Raw genomic sequence first — 19,015 nt, forward strand, 5'->3', positions numbered from 1 at the left:
ACTTTTCACCAGCAGCTAAAGTAAAGAACACATTTCCATTACAAGATGAAGCTGTACAATCTCATCCAACAAATGATCTCACTCTGACCCTCACACTAACTTTGCTATTAAGCAAAAACAGGCACATTTTCAAATATTGATTCCAACTAATGTCTGATCCTAACAGGCATGATCTTATCGGGGCCCCACTATAATAGAAGGAGTGTCAGAGTTAAACAGAATAGGTTTAGATAAGATCACAATCTTCCTCACCATGATGTGATGCTATCACTGAGTAAGTATAGTATTTGAAGTAATTATCATTAATAGATATTGGCAACAGGAAGAGTGGTCACTGCTAAGATCTAAACAAACTTGCGCATGATAAAATAAAACAAGTTTTATCTGAATGGTGGATAAGGATATGTTATGTGCCCTAAGAGACTTTGCTGCCTTTATTTTTTTGTTTGAAATGATGGATATTTAATTAAGAGAGAAATATTGAGTAGCAACATTGCTACTTTAGTTTGCTCTGTACCTTCTGTTTTGTGGCAGATTGCCACTTTAGCCTTCCTGCTGCTTTCCCGATGCCTATCTTGACCAGACGTCCCACGCCGTGTTGTGTGGACAGACCCTGGTCCCAGGGTTTGCCTGAAGAGCCATGGCCGCAGCTGATTTCATGGTGCCCTTCCTTGTTAGCAGAGAGTGGAGTAGCAAGGGGCTGTCTTACAGGAGGTGTGGGAAGCAAAGGGTCATCTTTCTAGACTTTGAGCCCTACGGCTGTTTTCTTATTTGAGTTATTCTTCACAGGAATATGGGGCATGGGATAGCCCCACGGCGGGCTAGCCTAGAGGACTGGTCTCTAAGGTAAGTGCGGGCTGGGGCAAAAGCCACAAGAGAGGTACAAGGTTGACAGACATCTGGCTTAGTTTGATTTTTGCCTCACCATTTGTTCTGATAATGGTAGACTTTCTGCATTTTCAGAAAGAAGGTACTGTAAAGGGGAACACCTGCTTTGATGTGGCAAATTCTCTGTGAAACTCTTAAGTCTTTCTCCCCTGAAGCTGTTAGCATGTAAGGCCAAAACAGTACAGAATGAAAATAATAATTTATAGCCCTGGAAAAAATGTTATCAACCTAGGAAAACTGAAAACACTGGTATTAAAAAAAAAAAAAGAAAAAAAAATTCAGTTGATAGTTATGTGTGTGCTTTTTGTAATGAAATAGCACAAGCATAGCTAAACTTTCATATGCCAAAGCCATACAAAAATAATACATGAGAAAAGGGTGCAAATCTAAAACCCCTTTAACTATTCATCATTAGTAGAAATAAGCAAGTGTGCAACACACAGAATTAAAAGGGCACAATCAGATTTCCAAGGAGCAATGTTCTCTATGTCTATTGTGATAACAATATTGAACTCTAATATGCTATTTTTCATCCTTACAGCACTTACAGACATTAGCTAATTAAGTCAATTTTTAAAATATTTCTAAATTAATAGGGTACTTGCCAAGATTACCCAAATACTGGTCTTATGCACAAAAACCCACACACAGCTTTTCTACTTATCTTCATGTATTTGTCTTCTCAAATGTGTGATTAACTCCAGAGCACTGAAATCTTTTTGATAATCGCTGAAGATGAATGTATCAGGACAATCAGCAGCATATGGAACACAGAATGCTGCCAGATGTTAACACACTAAAATAAAGCAGAACCATCCATGTACTCCGTATCTTGTCTAAAAATAATATACTCATTGACCTTAACCCTATCAAACCAGTCCCATCTTCAAGGTCAAATAAAATAACAAATATTTATCTTCTATGGAGAGGTTTATAGGCTGTACTTGCAGTGTTCAGTGTCACAAAATGCTAAGCATACCTCAGCCCTACTGCTTTGAATGAAAGCTTGGAGTGCTCAGCATCTTCCGCTGGTGCTCAGTGCTAAGCAAAATCAAGTCCCAAGTACACTATTAATCACCGTTTAAGATTTGTGATCATCATGCATTCCCTTTCATTGCTTTATATTTTTTCAAAGACTATACATGGAAACAGAAAAACACCTAGTTAGAGTAAAAAATACAGGCATATAAACCGTGATCTCTAACACATAATTCATTTGGAAGAGATTGGCATATGTTATATGTTGTCTTGAAAAAATAACTTCAACAATCTTTGTTATCCCAATAAATTTTTAAAGTGATAATATCAATGCAGCTTACTGCTGCAGCTCTCATGAGGTTGAATACCACACTGCCGTGGGCCACGGCACTGAATGCCACCCCCTGAACCTCTTTACTTCCCCACGCCTTGCAACTATCCTGAAGCAGACTTTGCAAGTGCTCCTAATACCACAGCCAGAGAAACACAGAAAACAATGAGAACGTCATGATCGTATTTCTGAAAAGTTCAGGAGACCTCACAGTTACGGTAGTTATAGTGAGTAAAGAATTAGACAGTCAAGTATCTTTGGTACGACTGACAAGGAAATGCTTATTAAAGGTCAGAAAGGCCATTTAGTCCCATGTATGCCACTAGCCAGAGCAAGCGTAGTAGGTGCTACTACAAAGCCACTTAAACCCTGCAACAAGTGCTAACAATTGGCTTGGAAGAGGGAATGTGAGGAATGTTAAGGAGGCACAACCACACCAAGTGGTCTCACATTTGTGAGAGGTCAAGTTTCAAAACATGGATATTCTTCTTATTTTCCACTGCTGAACGTGGTGGTGGAGGGAAGAAGCGTTTTCAAAAGTAATCAGTGCATGTGCAGTCATTTAGTACACACAGGTACCTATTATTGTTTCTGTAGGCATTAAAGAGATTTACTAGCACAGAAACAGTACCACAAAATGACCTCCGAGGATGCCCGTGATGCCAAGAGCCTCCTCGCAAATGTTTCCACATCCAACCCATGGTGTGTTCTCTGTTTTTCAGCCTGCCTAATCAGGGCTCTGGTACCTGATAGCGGCTGACTGACTACAGAAATCAAGATTCAGCTTACTCCCTGAGGCATGCTGTACCACCAGATCAAAGTGCACACATTTGGCATCCTGAAAATGCAATACCATTGCTCTCACTTTGCAAATGTGTGACACAGAAACCTGGGACAACGATCCTTATAAATCAGATGGTGTTTCTTAAAAAAGAGGTACAGAATACTTAGAAACAAAGTCCTAAGTAAAGCTGAAAATAATGCTTTGAAAAAGCTACACTGATTTAATATTTGATTATACACGCAGCGTTAATTCTAACTTTAGTTAGCAAGAAACTGGAGTGGGAAGGGAGAATGTTCAGAAGAAAAAAACCCTGCAGGCAATTGGGAAGGGACGTGCCAAAGAAATATAGCGGCTTACTTCCTTACCTCCCAGCAAGCCCTTGTTATATTTCAATTAGATTTTGAAAACGGTATCCTATACTGGTGTGACCAACTGTCTAGCTTCCTGTAACGTCCCATCTGCCATTTTCTAAAAAAAACAGGGTCTCATTCTGGCCTTTTAAAGCCAATCTTGAAAGATTTTAGCTACCTGCAGGCGTCTCTGGGCAGCTGAACAAGTGAAGTTGGCTGCAGACATTTCTCAGCATCAGGGTGCCAAAAGCCACAGGGTCATCTGCTCCGTTTCCTTCCCCCACGCCACGGCTCAGCTGTGCCTACGCCACTCCTGTCGTCTTGGTCCAGCCTGTTCTTAACACACCAGCCACAGATTTTCTACAACCTCCTGAATCTCTTCCCACCTTTTACTCTCATTACCATTAGGAAGCCCTTTCGCATATCTAACCCAGATCTCCCTTTCTGATACCTACACCTACGAGTCTGGCAGGTTGACCTAATGCTACCCATCATATCCTTCCATGGACCACGATCCAGGTGGATCCAAGAAGCGAGGAAAACCCTCCACCACAGAAGTGTACAGGATTAAAACGGTATTTTGGCTTGGAGGAGGGGAGGTGGATTGACCAGAGCGAGAACAGAAACAGGAGTAAGGTAAAACAAGCAGATCCCAAAAGAGAAGAATATGATCTGGAATTTAACAAATATTAATAACAAGATCCAATATTTAATGTAGCAAATGCAACGGCATCCAAGAGGAAGAAACACCACAAAAGCAAAGTGATAAGACTAAGACATACTATGAGGTCCACAGTGGAATTAATAATTAGCAATAGCAGAACCAGGCCTGCTTCAACACAAGCAGAAAAGAAGAAACTAAGACATTTTGGACCTACTATTGTTTTCTGCTTTATTGCTCTCTTCCCTCTATGCTAATTTGTCCCAGTTTTCTTCCAAAAGTGAGGACAACAGCTTGCAAGAGGGGGAGAGAGGGAAGAATCCTTCCTCACCTCCCCAGCGCTGAGGCACACCTCCCTCAGCTCCCCTAAACTTGTCTTTAATGTCCTCACACATGGCAGGAGTTCCAGTTTCATCTTTTAAAAAAAGTGGTCACTCATCCCCCAGATCAGAGACTGTCATGTGGAAAAGAAATGTTCAAAGAAAAATAAGTATTTTGGGAAATGTGAGATGTTTATAAACAAATACATAAATAATAATAATTACTAACATATATGAAGCTTTTATTGAAAAAAGTCTCTTCTATGCTTTTCAGATACCAAATCAAATGTCAAAAACAAGATAAAAAATACTAATCTGTGACAGGGAGAATTTTAAATTGTAAGACATTTTCTCAAAGTGAGAATAATCTACATAAACTATGATGATATCTCAAATGCTATGTAGTTTATTCTAAATGCATCAGTAGCATTCAGACTGCTATCCTTCCCTTAGAGCACAGAAAGGACAATATTTTTGCCTATGTAAAACTCAATTATTCCCTAAATATGTTAAAAGAGCTCAAATTAAAAAAAAATTATTATAACTATACTTAATTTTTCACAATTTGTGAAACATTTTGTAAATACATTGAAATACTTTCCCTTTCTCTCTAGTCTGTGCAATACATGATAAAATGCATTAGTGAAAAGAAAGGGGGCAAAAGTTTATTAATTAATAGTAAGTTATTTAAGATGGGACACGAATATGAAACAGTATCAAATCTGATGAGGCTATGCATATAATTTATCATGTATGGAATATCAAGACATGCACAAAACCCTGTAAATAAATACCATCATCAGGTAGAGTACTAGCTGTGCATCCCTGGCTACAGCCTTTCCCCTACTGCAGGTGTTCTGGGGCTGGCAGGGAGGGCAAGGACAGCAAGCGATGGTGCCTCCCGCACTCTTCGCAGCAGAGCCCTAATGGCTGGAGCCCATCGTCTTTTCAGCTCCCCTGAAATCCTCCACAGGATTAGACTGATGAACTTCTTCTCTGGGCTTGATAAAGGAGGCCCAGGACATTTACAAACCTCACTCCACTTAAGATCTTAGGCCAAGCTCTATATTGCCCATATTTTAGTGGTGCAAAGTAGATCTGCTGCACCTGGAAAAGGGCAAGTTTTGCTACTGGCTATGTGACACTACAACATCACTAGAAAAGGAGCTATAGCTGAATGGAGAAGACAGATCAGCAAAATGTTAGTCTTTCAAATAAAACTCTGACTTTTAGGACCTAATAACAGTCAGTACTTTCTTCTGACTAGAATATGCTATTTTTATATACTCACAAACACTTACATTGTGTGTATATATATGTACAAATATATATACTTACTATACTTACAATTCTTTTATATATTTATGTATTCACACATACTATACTAACTATACTTACTATAAATATTGAGGGTTTTTTTCTATTTGAAACATTCAGAAACACACTTTCCCAGAATGCAGTTAATTTGGCTGGTAATGAAACAACTAGAAATACCTTTTATTTCCATCATTCTTGAAAGTTTACAGGCTACTTCTCTCAAGCATATTTAGACAGAAAGGGAACTGATGTTTGGAATTTCGGTCATTCCATCACACTGTACAGAAGTGAGCAGCAAACTGCCACCGTCTTCACTGAAACCACAGGTCCATTCCTTTACTTGAAGTCATTTTTTTACTTAAATGAAGATGGACAAACATTTCAAATCCTGTTATTGTTACTATGATATGGTGTCTTGGTCTGCACTTTTATTAGCACAAAAAAATTCTGACACCACCAAAATGTGAATTTTCTTTTCACACCAGAATTTTCTCTACAGCACACTTTATTCCGAACAACTGCCCACTATTGCCTCCACAAGTCTTATGGAAAGCATCCGTTGATTTTTTCATAATCATATGTTATTTGTATGTCCAGACAGTACATTTGGACAATGTACTGAGTGCAACACAAGTGCTACCACAGTTCCACAGGCAACAGCATCACAGTGCTTTTCTCCACTACCAATGTACACTAAGGCTAACTACCCTTGGGCAGGCATAGCTTTATGTGTAATTGTCCCAAAGAAACCCACGAGCATCCAGGACATCTTACTTTCTAGTGGTCAAAGAGAGAACACAAGCCTCCAGGCCTTTCACTTCAGTGCCCATTGTAACTACCAAATTCTTGGCTTAACAATGCAAACGTCTTCGTAGACACAAGCACCTTCACAGCTTTATGTGCCACTAAAATGATGGAGCTAGAATTTCCCATGCTTGTTCTACGAATGTGAAACTACTGAAAAAAATGTGTCAACATTTTAGAAACTGAATTTTATTTCAGAGTAAAAAAAGGGTGTTGTTTAACAGTGAGAAGAAAGTTATTTCAAAAACTGCTGAATATTTAAATCTGACATTTTATATCTGCTTAGTCTATAATAATACATATGTTTCATAAATAAGAAGTATCATTATAAAAAAGATGAATTGTAAAAATTTCCTCAGAGGACAACATTAATGTTAAATTCCTCATCTTAAACATGGGTGTTGAACTCGTGCCTTTAGGTATTTCAGTGTAGCGAGCTACATGAATGACCTTAAATGGAGCTAAATACATTATTTCTCTCACCTGAAGTTTTTAAATAAGACTACATTCCATTCTAAAATGTGTTATAAACTTAGCAAAATCTACAATAGCAAAATAAGCATTTGAGTCTTAAAACCTATGGTACAGAGAAGATTAGACTAGATGACCATAGTCTAGCAGCACAAGAATATGTTGCTACTGCACAGTTTATTGCAGTGGTTCTCTCTAAACAGCTTAACAGTGCAAGATGTGCTCCAGTACACATTGTCTTCTCTTTGCTTTTCCCCACATCCTAAAATGGAAGAGACTGGCACTTGCAGATGGTGTCTCCCTCTGCTTCTGCTGCCTGGGAGGCCCCGAACCAAATTTTCTTGCCCTTTTTCTGTCCCAGGCTCCTGACCTTGCCTCATCTCTTCCGCTGGGCTGTCCCCTCGCTCTGCGCTCAGCAGCTCCCTGGCAACGTGCCCCAGGGTACATTCCCACTTTGAGAAGGACCCTCCTGAAATGAAGCTTGCTGAAATAGGACAGATAGTTTATTGAGTTTTCTCTCAGGAAACTGAGTTAGTTTAATGAGAATGATTGGTAACATCTACTACTTAATTACAACAGTATTAGGATAAAGTCTGCTTATTGGAGATGCTTATAGCAAGCACCAAGTAACTGAATTATTTTAAAAAACTTTTCAACTAGACCAGTGGTAGTTTTAAACAAATGTTAAAGTTCTGCTGTTTTGATAAACAGGTGTCCAAATGAACCATGGGTATGTGTAGTCTTAAAAAAGGGCTGTAGCCAGGGAAAAGAGGTTAAAAAACAAAAGCGATTTTATGTGAAAATCCTCTATTGACATAATACTACATCCTGGAAATCATCAATTCAGAAATAAAGAAATAAAAAGGAACAACATAATTTCAATCCTGTCTTCCTGTGAACATTTGTGTTTTGTTTTGTTTTTTTAAACAAACTATATTTTTATGTCCCTTAAACATTTAATATCTTAAAATTAAGGCTACGGTAATGGCATGCAGTACTAATACCAATGTACTAACAGCATTTAGACAGAGGTGCACAATCAAAGTGCTCTTTCTTTTCATGGACCATGTTGCTTCATCACCTATTTGCGTTCTGGAAACGACTTCCGCATGCTGGAAAAAAATGCTTTCGGCTTTTTTCAAAACAGGGTGTTTATTCAGATTGTTACCACATCTTGCTATTGTATGAGCAACATGTTTTAAATTAACTCTGTTGTGTAAATGTAAATAAAGGAGCAGAAATAACTAATTTTTTTTGAAAGAAAAGAAGCATCTAAACCACAATTATGCACAGAAGTTTCAAAAAAAGTTCTTCTGTCATTGCATTCCCCTCAACTACATGTCTATATAAATGGGAGAGCACTTCATAAAAGGTGAGGCAATGTGAGGTGATGTGTTCTCAAAGACCATTGTGGATGGGCATGTGGATGTACACATCGTCTCGGCATATCTCCATTTTTTTTAATGTTTCAGTTTGTGACTGACACTTGCACAGCGCATCAGCACATCCAAGTGTGACACAACGTGCTGTCCCGAAGCGCTGTTACATTAACGTCTGCTCGTGTCTGGGACAGAAGGAAGTGTTTTTAAACTAGTTTTAAACATGAAGAGCCTGACAGTAACAGCAGTAAAAACGAGAAAGAAATGCTTTTGTGGTCACTTGAGGTACTTAAAGGTATAAACCCAGCATAACAAAGATCAGAATCAAGGTTCATTACTCAATACACTCTTTTTGGTAATTAAATATAAAAATGGCTCTGTGCTAATAAGGGCCAAAATCCCCATTTGCAGGTAAATATCTAAAGATAAAAACTGCCTTATCCCTTTCTGTGTTTGAACAAGAGAACCAGACACTACAGCCTGACTACAGCCTGACTACAGCCTGACTACCGACTGTTTTGGTGGCCATACAGCAGCTCCAACCAAAGTGCCCAGAAAACCCTTGCACTGCAACTCTGAAGATTAAAAGTTGCCGGCTACTACAGATACGAGGTTTTTGACCTGAAGTGACCAGCTACAGATTAGCGAGTGAGTAACTTAACTGCATTTTGAACCTTGGCTCCTCCGCCCCTCACACGCTACCCAGTCAAATGCTTTCACGAGGATATCTTCCAGAAGAAGTGTCACTTTGGCGCTGAACTTCCCAGATCCCATTAAAGGGTCCCTGCTGTATCCCACTGCTCGCCTGGCCCAACCCTACACACTTTCCTCCCGCGGATTCCCTTCACAGCCACGGTGAATCCTCTTTTCCTTATCAGGTCGATACAGGCCTGCCCCGCGCGCTCCTCCCTGCGACAAGACGACAAACGGGGGGCAGGATCCAGCTGCTCATTGTTCTGCTTCGCAAAACCCTGCCATGGGCACAGATTAACACCAAAAACTAGACGGCGGCAGCCAAGGGAAAGGGCCTTTCAGAATGCCTCCACACGACTGCCGGAGCAATGGCGCGAGCCGCTGCTCGACGTCCATCGTGGGCTATGCAGTTCTGTGCCGCTTTTTTTTCCAAGGGCCTCACTCCCACCAAGCCGTCCCCTCAAATAGGGAAAATATTTACATCTGGGAAAAAGCAAGCAAACACTTTTTTTCTTTAATAGGCTGCTAGTGCCTTGAATTTAGAGCTGCTTATGCACAGCAGCTACTCCTTCAGTGGTCTGCACGACCAGCCTAGAGGGGTCTTCTGCTCTTCTCACCTGCCTGTTCACATTAGACTTGACATTTGTGCAAATCCACTTGCCTGTTAAAGACAGGAATCACAAGCTAGGAGTTTCACTTTTAGAAATATATTCCTGTCTACTTGTAGGTACCCACCAACTACTGAATTTTCTGTGATGCAGCAAGGTGCAAAGTTGGAGCCTTCCTGGTAAAACGAGTGATTAAATCATGTTGCCTTCCTTGTAGAGTTCAGTTCTCACCAACAGTAGATAGAAAGCAGTATTGTACAAAACTCTTAATGCTGTTTGTCAAAACAGCAAGGTTATATTAAATCTCAAACAGAATCTGGAAACATGTAGGTGATCTCTTTTTACTGTGAAGCAAGAGAACAAGCTCTTATTTTAGAAGTACACTTTCTAGGCTTGAAAAGATACTCCTGTGCATTTCATTTTCTTGAGACTATCAACTATTATGGAACAGTTGATGGAAAGCGGAAGAAGTGGAAGGAAATGGAAGGCAATAACCTCTATGCCCAATTGAGCAGACAGATACAAACTGTGCATGCAGCTGAGAGCAGGAGAATTTTGCCAGTTTGGCAAAATTACAGGAACAGATCATTAAAAGTGTCTAAATAGGAGATCTATCACTCTAAATATAATAAAAATATCTAAATAGATATCTAAAAATATTTAATAATGATATAAAGACTTCTTAAGTTCAGATTGAAATGGGAATTAAATGCCTAGACAAGTTTTAAGATCCGAGACTCACTCTTCGTTGTTAAAAACAATGTTCTTAAGATTTCTGGTGGCTGCATGCAGATTGTTTCATCAACAGTAACAGTAATGCAATGGGGCACATTATTTCATAAGGGGTTTTGATCACTCTGTAATTCATAAGTATTGGCTAACTCCTAGATGAGAAAAATTAAGAACTTTTATTAGTCATTGAGCTATTTCAAGTCTACCATTAGAGTCTGAGTATTCTGTAGTCCTGATATGGACCTTGCTCTACCGTATCTCCCGATAGTGCTGCGGCACTGCTGATGAAGTCAACGGCTGCTATTCCTACTGCAATTACGAATGGCACTTAAATCATTTTTGTTGAAGGTACCCAACCTTCCACTACTCTGAGTATATTGTTAATATACTTCAAGACAGAAACTTGAAAGATCTAAAAAGTATTTGACATCTGGCACGGTGACTCAATTAATTATCATGCTGAATTAATTAGCTTGCTCCATCTCCTGAGCCAACAGCAGTGAGACTATATTCAGCAACACAGCACTGCTTGAAAAAAGAAGCACTTCAACAGGATATTACATGTACAGTCTGTATACAGTGCAGAGTACAAGGTTAGTAAGTAAGCTGTAACTTCTAGCTAGGTAATGAATCCTGTGAGGCAGTGCCACATTTCTAACACTAAACAATAAAGAGACCAGCTGCAAAAATTGTGATATTTACTCACCTGAGATTCCCTGAATACTTCTTTCCTTTCTACACCAAAAATTCACGTTAAAGCTCTTTTCCAAAAATGATTTGATGTTTGTAACAGCGCACTGTTTGAAATTCTTATTCAGAAAGGAACTAAACTTGCTGTCAGCTGCTGATGTGAAAGTTTGAATTCTAGGGAGGTGAGGCTTTACCCAAATGAGCTTTCCAAAACAGATATAAACAACTTAAGTAAACAAATGCAACTCCCCTTATGAACAACAGAGACCATGTGCACTAGTGAGAAAAGTAATCAAGTGCGTCAAGCCAACAGAAAAATCATAAATAAACCAGAATCATTCCAAGGGGAAAAAAAAAAAAGATAAAAGAAAAATATGTAGAAGCTGGCACTGGGTTTGTGTTGCTTAAACAGTAAATTAAAGTTCTATCAAAAGGTTTACATTTCTTCACACAGCATTTTAAAGTAACAAATGTAGGATTACAGGAAACATCTGATATTCGGGGAAAAAGAAACAATACTTAGAATCGCAGAATAATTCAGGTTGGAAGGGACCTCTGGAGGTCATCCAGACCAAACTCCTGCTTAAAGCAGGGCAAACTTCAAAGTCACATCCAACTTCAAGATCATATCCAGTTCAGTTTTGACTATCATCTCAAAGGATGGAGTTGCTCAGGGGACAAAATATTGCTGAGGACTACAATTCTGTCTACAGGAACTTTTTCAGATTTCCAAACGTATTTATATTAGTAGGCAAAACAAAAGTAAAATCTTTCAAGTGTTAGCAAAAACGGACTTTATGGTTTTTAATTTGACAAGAAACAAATGAGTATCTTTCCAGTTTAGTGAGAAAAAAGTCCTGAAGATTTTCATCCCACATCTCTCTGAACTAAGTTGAGAAAGTTGTTCCATCCCATTACAATCACCAAACTAAAAAGCCAGCTCTGCTCACTGCTTAATTACAAGTTCGTTAAAACCAGAATATCTTAGCTAAATGTTTTTGTCACAGCAAAAGTGGTATTTGCCCAAATTTACAAAGTAGTAACAGACCTTAATATATGCCTGTGCTATCAAAGGAGAAGCAAGTTCCTGCTAGAAGGATTGTGGCTGCTATATGTCTCTTTCAGAAAACAAAAAAGAAACAATATGACCAACTGCTGACATGTTGCAAATTCATCCTAAGAATATCTGATAATGACAACTTTTGTAGTGGAGGGTCAATCAACATCATCTCCCATACTCAAACATTATCTTCAAGTCTTATATACCCCAGGAAGCGGTACAAGTGGACAGGGCAATAGGGACAACACAAAGCCAGCAGTTTTCCTAAGGTATTATGTGGACTGACTTTGAGCTACACCAGGACTAAAGTTTCTGTTGCACGAAAGTTGATGAAAGTAGTAATAGTAGAATCTTAGAAAATTATTTGAATTATAGGTAGTTGTTGCAAATGACGTTTCATGAAAAACATTTTGAGAATGCTGATAGACCCAGAATAAAATAGATGAAGAAATAAAAATGAAATGGATGGAGAAAATGGAGAGAGGTATTCAAATTGTCCAGTTTCCTCTTTCTAAAAATAAGACGCTTTGAGTGTTCAGTACTTCTGAAAATCCATCCTTTATTCAGGTGCCTGAATGGGAAATCTGATCTGGGTTGGGAATACTGAACTCTAGGAAACTCAGACAAAGTTTCCATGCCACTTTCTGTAACAACTTGTTAGCACCTTTTGATTAATAAATTATGCTAAAGAGTCTACAAGATATCAAGATCTTAAATGGCTACTATGTAGTCATAACAGAATAACGCTTCACTACAATTTTAATATGCATATTTACGGAAAGTAGCACGCATACTATCCAGCAAGCCCTTCGAAAGAGAACTCCAATATATAGGCATAGGTTCCGCAGGGAGGAGTTAAAGCCTACCAGTTTCCCCTCTCTTCTCCCATGTCCACATAACCCCCCTCTCACACTGTCCCAGATGGTACTTCAGCAACTCAGTACTCCTCACTCTCTTCAGGTCCTCCAAGGGCAGGACAATACCCCCAACACTGGGAAGCTCAGCTTCTCCATTTACAGCACAGATATATCTACCCCAAATGTATGTAATTAATACACTACATTTCACTGCAAACAGTTCCACAGGTCTTTATGCTAATACATTCATGCAAAGTCTGTAATAGCAAACAGTGATCCAGCTGAAGATAACGGTTCTTCAGAAGTATCCCACAGGGCGATGCATGTTCCAAGATTGTCCAAACCCTTCTTCTACAGATCCTAGTTGCTTTTTTTCAATACAGGGTCACCTTTCCAGATATTCTCAGAAAATTAATCTGAACTATATACAAATAATAATGAAGCTCAGACTTAAAACCAATACAAACAAAAATGAAATGAAGACCTAGGAATGACATGATTTTTAGTTCACTGAACTGAGACCAGCAAAGCATTACTTCTAAGTAATATGGTCCACATACTTTCTGCAATCAGAATAAAAAACAAGGCTAATCGAGAATATACTATATGACAGGTGCCTTTTGATATCTTTCAAAATAATTTTAATCTGATGGAAGATCTTGCTATGTTCAGTAACGTTAAGGCAAATTTAATGAATTTTATCCTAAAATAATGTAGCTATTTATTTTCTATACCATCCATTAATATAAATTAAGTATTCAGCAATTAATGCTATGAAAAATTTTAAAAGCCACTAAAAAATCAGATATTACTACTGAAACGCAACAGCTTGGTTCAGCAAACAAGGAAGTGACATTTCCCTTCTGTAAAATAACAAGTTAAATACTATTAACCTGTGCTCCAAATAACTTTACGTGGACGGTTGCCATAGACGAACTAATTGGAAAAGAGCCAAATACCACTGTCCGTGAAAGCTAACAATGCCTGTTTTCAAATGCTCCGGCTGGGTAATAATTCAGGCTATTCCCTAAAGAACGACACACAATACAGCGTCTTGGAGCATCTACATACCAAGGTGTTATTATTCAGATCCATCTTCCCAGCAAAAGGCCCCCATGTTGTTCCAACCGGAAGCTGCTGCCGGCTCTGAATCTTGCGCTCCCCGTCTTTCTGGACCACCTCCAACTCTCCTGCAAACAAAGAAAACAAGCAGTGTTGAGAGTACTTTCACTTGTGCCTTGACAACAACCACCTCTGCCTTTGTGTTGGCTTTATACGCACGATGTTCTGAGGACCCATATAATGAGAATTAATTATGCTTGTCTGAAAAACAACTGATCTTGTCATCCTGCAAAAGAAAAACAAACCTTTTTCCCTTATAATTATATTCAAATTTGGTTTAGAAAGTCCCGTTCCTTTCTTGCATCTTTTCACACGCATTAGAGTTTGAAGGCATTTTTATTCAGAATAGCGGTTTCATAAAAGTTCTTAAGAAATGCTGAGGAGCGGGGAGATGACAGCTGAAAGGAGTAGCTTCCACACCTGGTGCATTAAACTCCTTGATGCATTTTGCTGTCACAAGACCACATTCTGAAGCATTCAGCTACTAAAAATTTGAGAGACATACCATATAGCGATATTAATCCACAACAACTCTACTAATTTTGAAGAAACTACTAAAAACATTTACTACAATTTAAAACAGGATTTTGAACCGAGTGAGGTTTTACAGGCAGTAACACTTCAGAATTAGACCTAAAATAATTTAAATTGTTAGCTTAAGGTTTTAACACAAAATATGTAAAAGCAATGGGGAGGTGGTATAGTGATTTTTTTTTAGTGTGTACTGATTTTTCTTTTTTTTTTAAGCAAATTTTATTTTTGAAAGTAAGGACTTCAAAATTAACACTTAAAAGTGAAATTGTTACTTTAGCTGACTTTAACTTTTCTGGGTTTTTCCAGTGAAAAGAGAAAGAATAATACACAATTGATCATTACTGTGGAAGGAAAAATAAAACTCAGTCACCAGCCTTCTCTGCAACATTTTTTTCCCTTCATTTCAGGATTAAAAAAGTAGTCTGGACAACTCTTCTTTGAAAGCAGTCTCTTCAATAAGCCTATTTTTTTACGAACAAATGCTTCAGTTAAAAAGCATTCTTTTCTAAAACAAATAATTCCTGTTTTCAAACTTTAAGAGGGATAAGATGGAACAAGGAGGAGGGGCTGATCTGTGCTTTTCTTGTTAGACGTTTAACTGAATCTTTACATGCTGTTGCACTTCCAAGCTTTGGTCCTCCTGAAGGTAGGCAGAAAATCTGTTGTTCTCTTGAGCGGCAGAGCTCACCTCGACTTCGCTGTAGCCATGACTTCTCCCGACCTGTTTTCCCTGCTTGCTGAAGCCCCTTCCTCCCTTTCCATACCAACCAGATGCAACAGTAACTCCTGTCTTTTGCATCAGCACGTCCCTTCTCAACAACTCTACCCCAAATCAGGACGGTGCTTTTCTACAAACAGGGTAAAGTCCAACTGTGCAAGAAGTCAACTCGTCCCAGATTTAGAACTGGCAGTTGTTGTGAAATGAACCTTGGGCCGGAGGAAGTGAGTAACTCCTCCTGGCTTACAGGCAGTCTCCACAGACTTCCCCCAGCTAACCATTCCCATCGATGCCTGGATTTACGTTACAGCCAGGCTGCGAAGTTTTTCCTTGTCCGCAGGGGTTAATCTCGACCGTTTTCCAAAGAGACGACTTGGCTCCAGCTTCCATTTTCAAGCACAGAAATCTAAATTTCACCTCTGAGTGTTGCAGGTTACAAAACTACTCTACATAAAATTGTGCATCAGATCCTTCCTGCAAACTCGAACAAATCTAGGAAATAGAGCTGTATCAGTTTACAAAAGCTTCTATGTATGTGGGTGAGTCCTCATTGTGACAGTGCTATGACATTTTAAAAGGCAGTATGTGAGCAGGAAAGCTTATGGATTAATTATATCTAATTTATACATGTGATATATATGCATCCAAACAAACAAACAAAAAAAAGCATTTTTTTCCCTCTCACAGTCACATTGTTACAAATTGTATTAACTTTAAAAAATCTCTTTATCTGTTAGTTATGGAAGAGAGAAATCTTTCTGGTATTGCAAGGTAACATGTTGATCACTTTGACATACTGCAGCATTTTTGCTCTACATCGAGATGAAAACTGTAGCATTTGCTTGCTTTTACACACTAAAAAACAGCCATGTCTATGGACATGTCACATTTAACTCATACCAGAGGAATCATGAGAATCTTTGAAAACCCTTTTAAAAAATAATTCAGCCTCCCTTTCTGCCACTGACATTTTTCATTTGAAAAGGGTTCAGACACAGTCAAACAGTGACTCCTTATCTGTACCTGTGGATTTACAAGCAGGCCTGTCTTTTAATGGATTAAGAACGACAAACTTAGGGCAGATCATCCAGTGATATCCAAAAACCTACCTAAGTTTTAAGGTACACATCATTACACTTTATTTTAAGTAAAATTAATAACATGAATCTTATACCTGGTAAGCAGTTCAGGTTTGAGGCAAACATAAAAAAAAAAAGCAATTATTTCCCAAAACTATGGTTTTTTCCCTCCAGTTGATAATTAAATAAGTTAATATGGATTCTTTCTCTCTTTTATTCTCTTTTGTTACAGTCCCAAGTTGTAGTTTGGGCAATACATTTCAATATGTATGAATACATTGAAATGTACTATAGATGGGGTAACATCATGATGAGTTGTACTGAAGCTGCTGTATTTTCCCCTCCACTCAGAACACCATGACAGAGTAGTAGACTGCAGACAGGGTTACAAAACATTCTGCTGCATAACCTTCCTGTTTCCCTTGATCGTAGTTCTCCAAAAAAGATACATTTCTCTCTGGTTACCATGACCAGCAGCCATTTTAATGCCATGGGTGAATGTTAGAGTTGGGAAGGATAATCTGCTTGTATGTTCTGGCAAACACAGACATTTTGGCTGCGCTTGTACAAGGTGCAGCACATTACAATTTGATCCTTGGCAAAGATTTTTTTTCACTGAAAATCTTTGTTTGTTTAGGGGAAAAAATTAACACTAAGAGAGCTGTAAGTTAAAAAAACACTGCACATCAGGGTCTACAAGCATCTGCTAAGATTATTCTTTTTTTCCTACCAGAGCCTGCATCTTTTGTAAAACCCCTGTATACGTTCCTTTGTCTGCCCCAAGCAGGAAGGCCAGGGGCTGGTACGAGGGTTTGTAGAACAAAGATTACAAATGTCGCTATTAAAAATCCTCTCCTGAATTCCCCTAACCCCGGAGTAAGGAGCCTGCAACTTTCCCGCATTCATTTCCAACATTTTGCTGCTCCGAAATTTCCTATTTGGTGAATGGTGTCGAAACTGTGGCAACAGCCGGGCCCAGTCTCCTGCTGACAAGAACGGGGCTGTCCCCCGCTCACTGCCGGCTTCCCACGAGGACGCTGGTTTAAGTGGTGCCACACCTGTGGCCCCGAGCAACTTGTGACCTCAAGGGAGTCTGCTGGCAAAAAAGAACCTCACTCACCCTGTGACTCAATTAAAAGAGTTTGACAAATGTGTCAGCAAGACAAGAAGTGCTCTCTGCAGCTACTGTCCCCTGCACAACTGCTCAGCATCTTCACAGATTACATCAGGAAAAGGAAGAGGAGCAGAGATTTTATTGCTGTATCACCACTTGCAGTAAGAAGTGTAAAGACTCAGCTGGTACTGACTCTTCACAGGTGCCTGTCCATGGAAATCCTAACGAGTGGGGAGAAAAAGAAAGAAAGGATGAAAAACTGCTGCAGCTTGCTTTAATCAGTGCTCCAGCCCAAAGGAAGCAGAAAATTCTGTGCCAAACACCGTTAGGAGTTTCTAGTGATCAGCAATTGCAACAGACCACCTCAGTACTGAACACTGAACATAAAGTTCCTTCACGTAACAGCAAATTATAATATATAGAATTCATACACACCCCTGGGATTCATCATTCCTATGGCAAAGTCGAGAAGCAGTTGTATTTTGCCGTTTTCATCCTAGACTTGTCAACCGTCTGACTGAAAAGGACAGCAAGAAGCATAACAGAAGCAGCACTAAGAAATACAAGTAGAGAGGAAGTGATGCCCTGCTTTTAGTTTTTGCAAGTTAGGTAAAAAAAATGACTTAAGAGACATTCCATTTAGTGATATTTACTTCCTTTTTCCTTGCTACAGAGCAAGTATTTTTTTTCAGCTTCTTCAGGAACACACTTATTTCGAGCTTGCTGAGTAAGTTTATACAAAATATTTGAGACACATAGTATGGGCTAATCAATTTTGGTAAAAGATAATGCTGTTAGTGCTGTGGGCTGTTTCTCTTATCTTGTTGATGTAGCATACTTTTAAAGTCTGTGATTACTCAAAGACTTATGATAGCTGCACTGTAAAAGAAGCCCCAAGTCATGACTCACTAGCGCAGCTACAAAACATCCCATGGCTTTTAAGATATTAGGCCACCTTGGTGGATACAAAATCAGAATGAAAGGACTCAATTTAGGATTCTTTTCTTACGTGTACATATTGTTTTAGGAATGACACATAGGGCTTGCATAAAACAGAAGGTAGAGAGGTCAGTTTAGCTTTGTTGTCTTTTACAGCAAAATCAGAATCATTTAAAAAAACTCCACAAAATACATAGTGTACACAGGAACCCAACAACAGCTTTTGGCCCTTAACAGGATTTGACCACAGTTTGAATACCACAAGAATTCAACTATAAATAGTATCTCTGAACAAAATAATACTGGCCTTCATTCCATTCTGGAATAAGAAACAAAGGAGCGTATATCTGAAAGTGAATGATGAACAGCATTTTGGGGGAGAAAAAGTGAACTACTTTGTTCGGAAGTAAGTGTATTCAGATTTATAAATGTTTAACATTTCTAAGCAAGTCACTGATAGCTTTGGTGGTAGGGGTTTTTTTTATCGGGAATAGCTTTCTAAGGGAATCAGTTAAAAAGAATGAGTAAGCTCTTCCTCTGCTATAATTAGAGATTGGTCATTTGACATCATGGGGCTCTACCAATT

The 19,015-nt window shown here is 38.9% G+C and overlaps 1 protein-coding gene across 2 annotated transcripts in view; it reads right to left on the reverse strand.

The window, feature by feature from the left end:
- ZFPM2 (zinc finger protein, FOG family member 2) overlaps nt 1-19,015 on the reverse strand; it is a 317,408-nt gene that overhangs the window by 147,747 nt on the left and 150,646 nt on the right. For both annotated transcript variants that reach the window (XM_050892753.1, XM_050892754.1), the window contains exon 4: nt 13,995-14,113. In XM_050892753.1, the coding sequence (XP_050748710.1) occupies nt 13,995-14,113 (119 nt within the window). The remainder of the gene's footprint in view (nt 1-13,994; nt 14,114-19,015) is intronic.

Source organism: Gymnogyps californianus, chromosome 2 (assembly GCF_018139145.2).
Source record: "Gymnogyps californianus isolate 813 chromosome 2, ASM1813914v2, whole genome shotgun sequence".
NCBI lineage: Eukaryota > Metazoa > Chordata > Aves > Accipitriformes > Cathartidae > Gymnogyps > Gymnogyps californianus.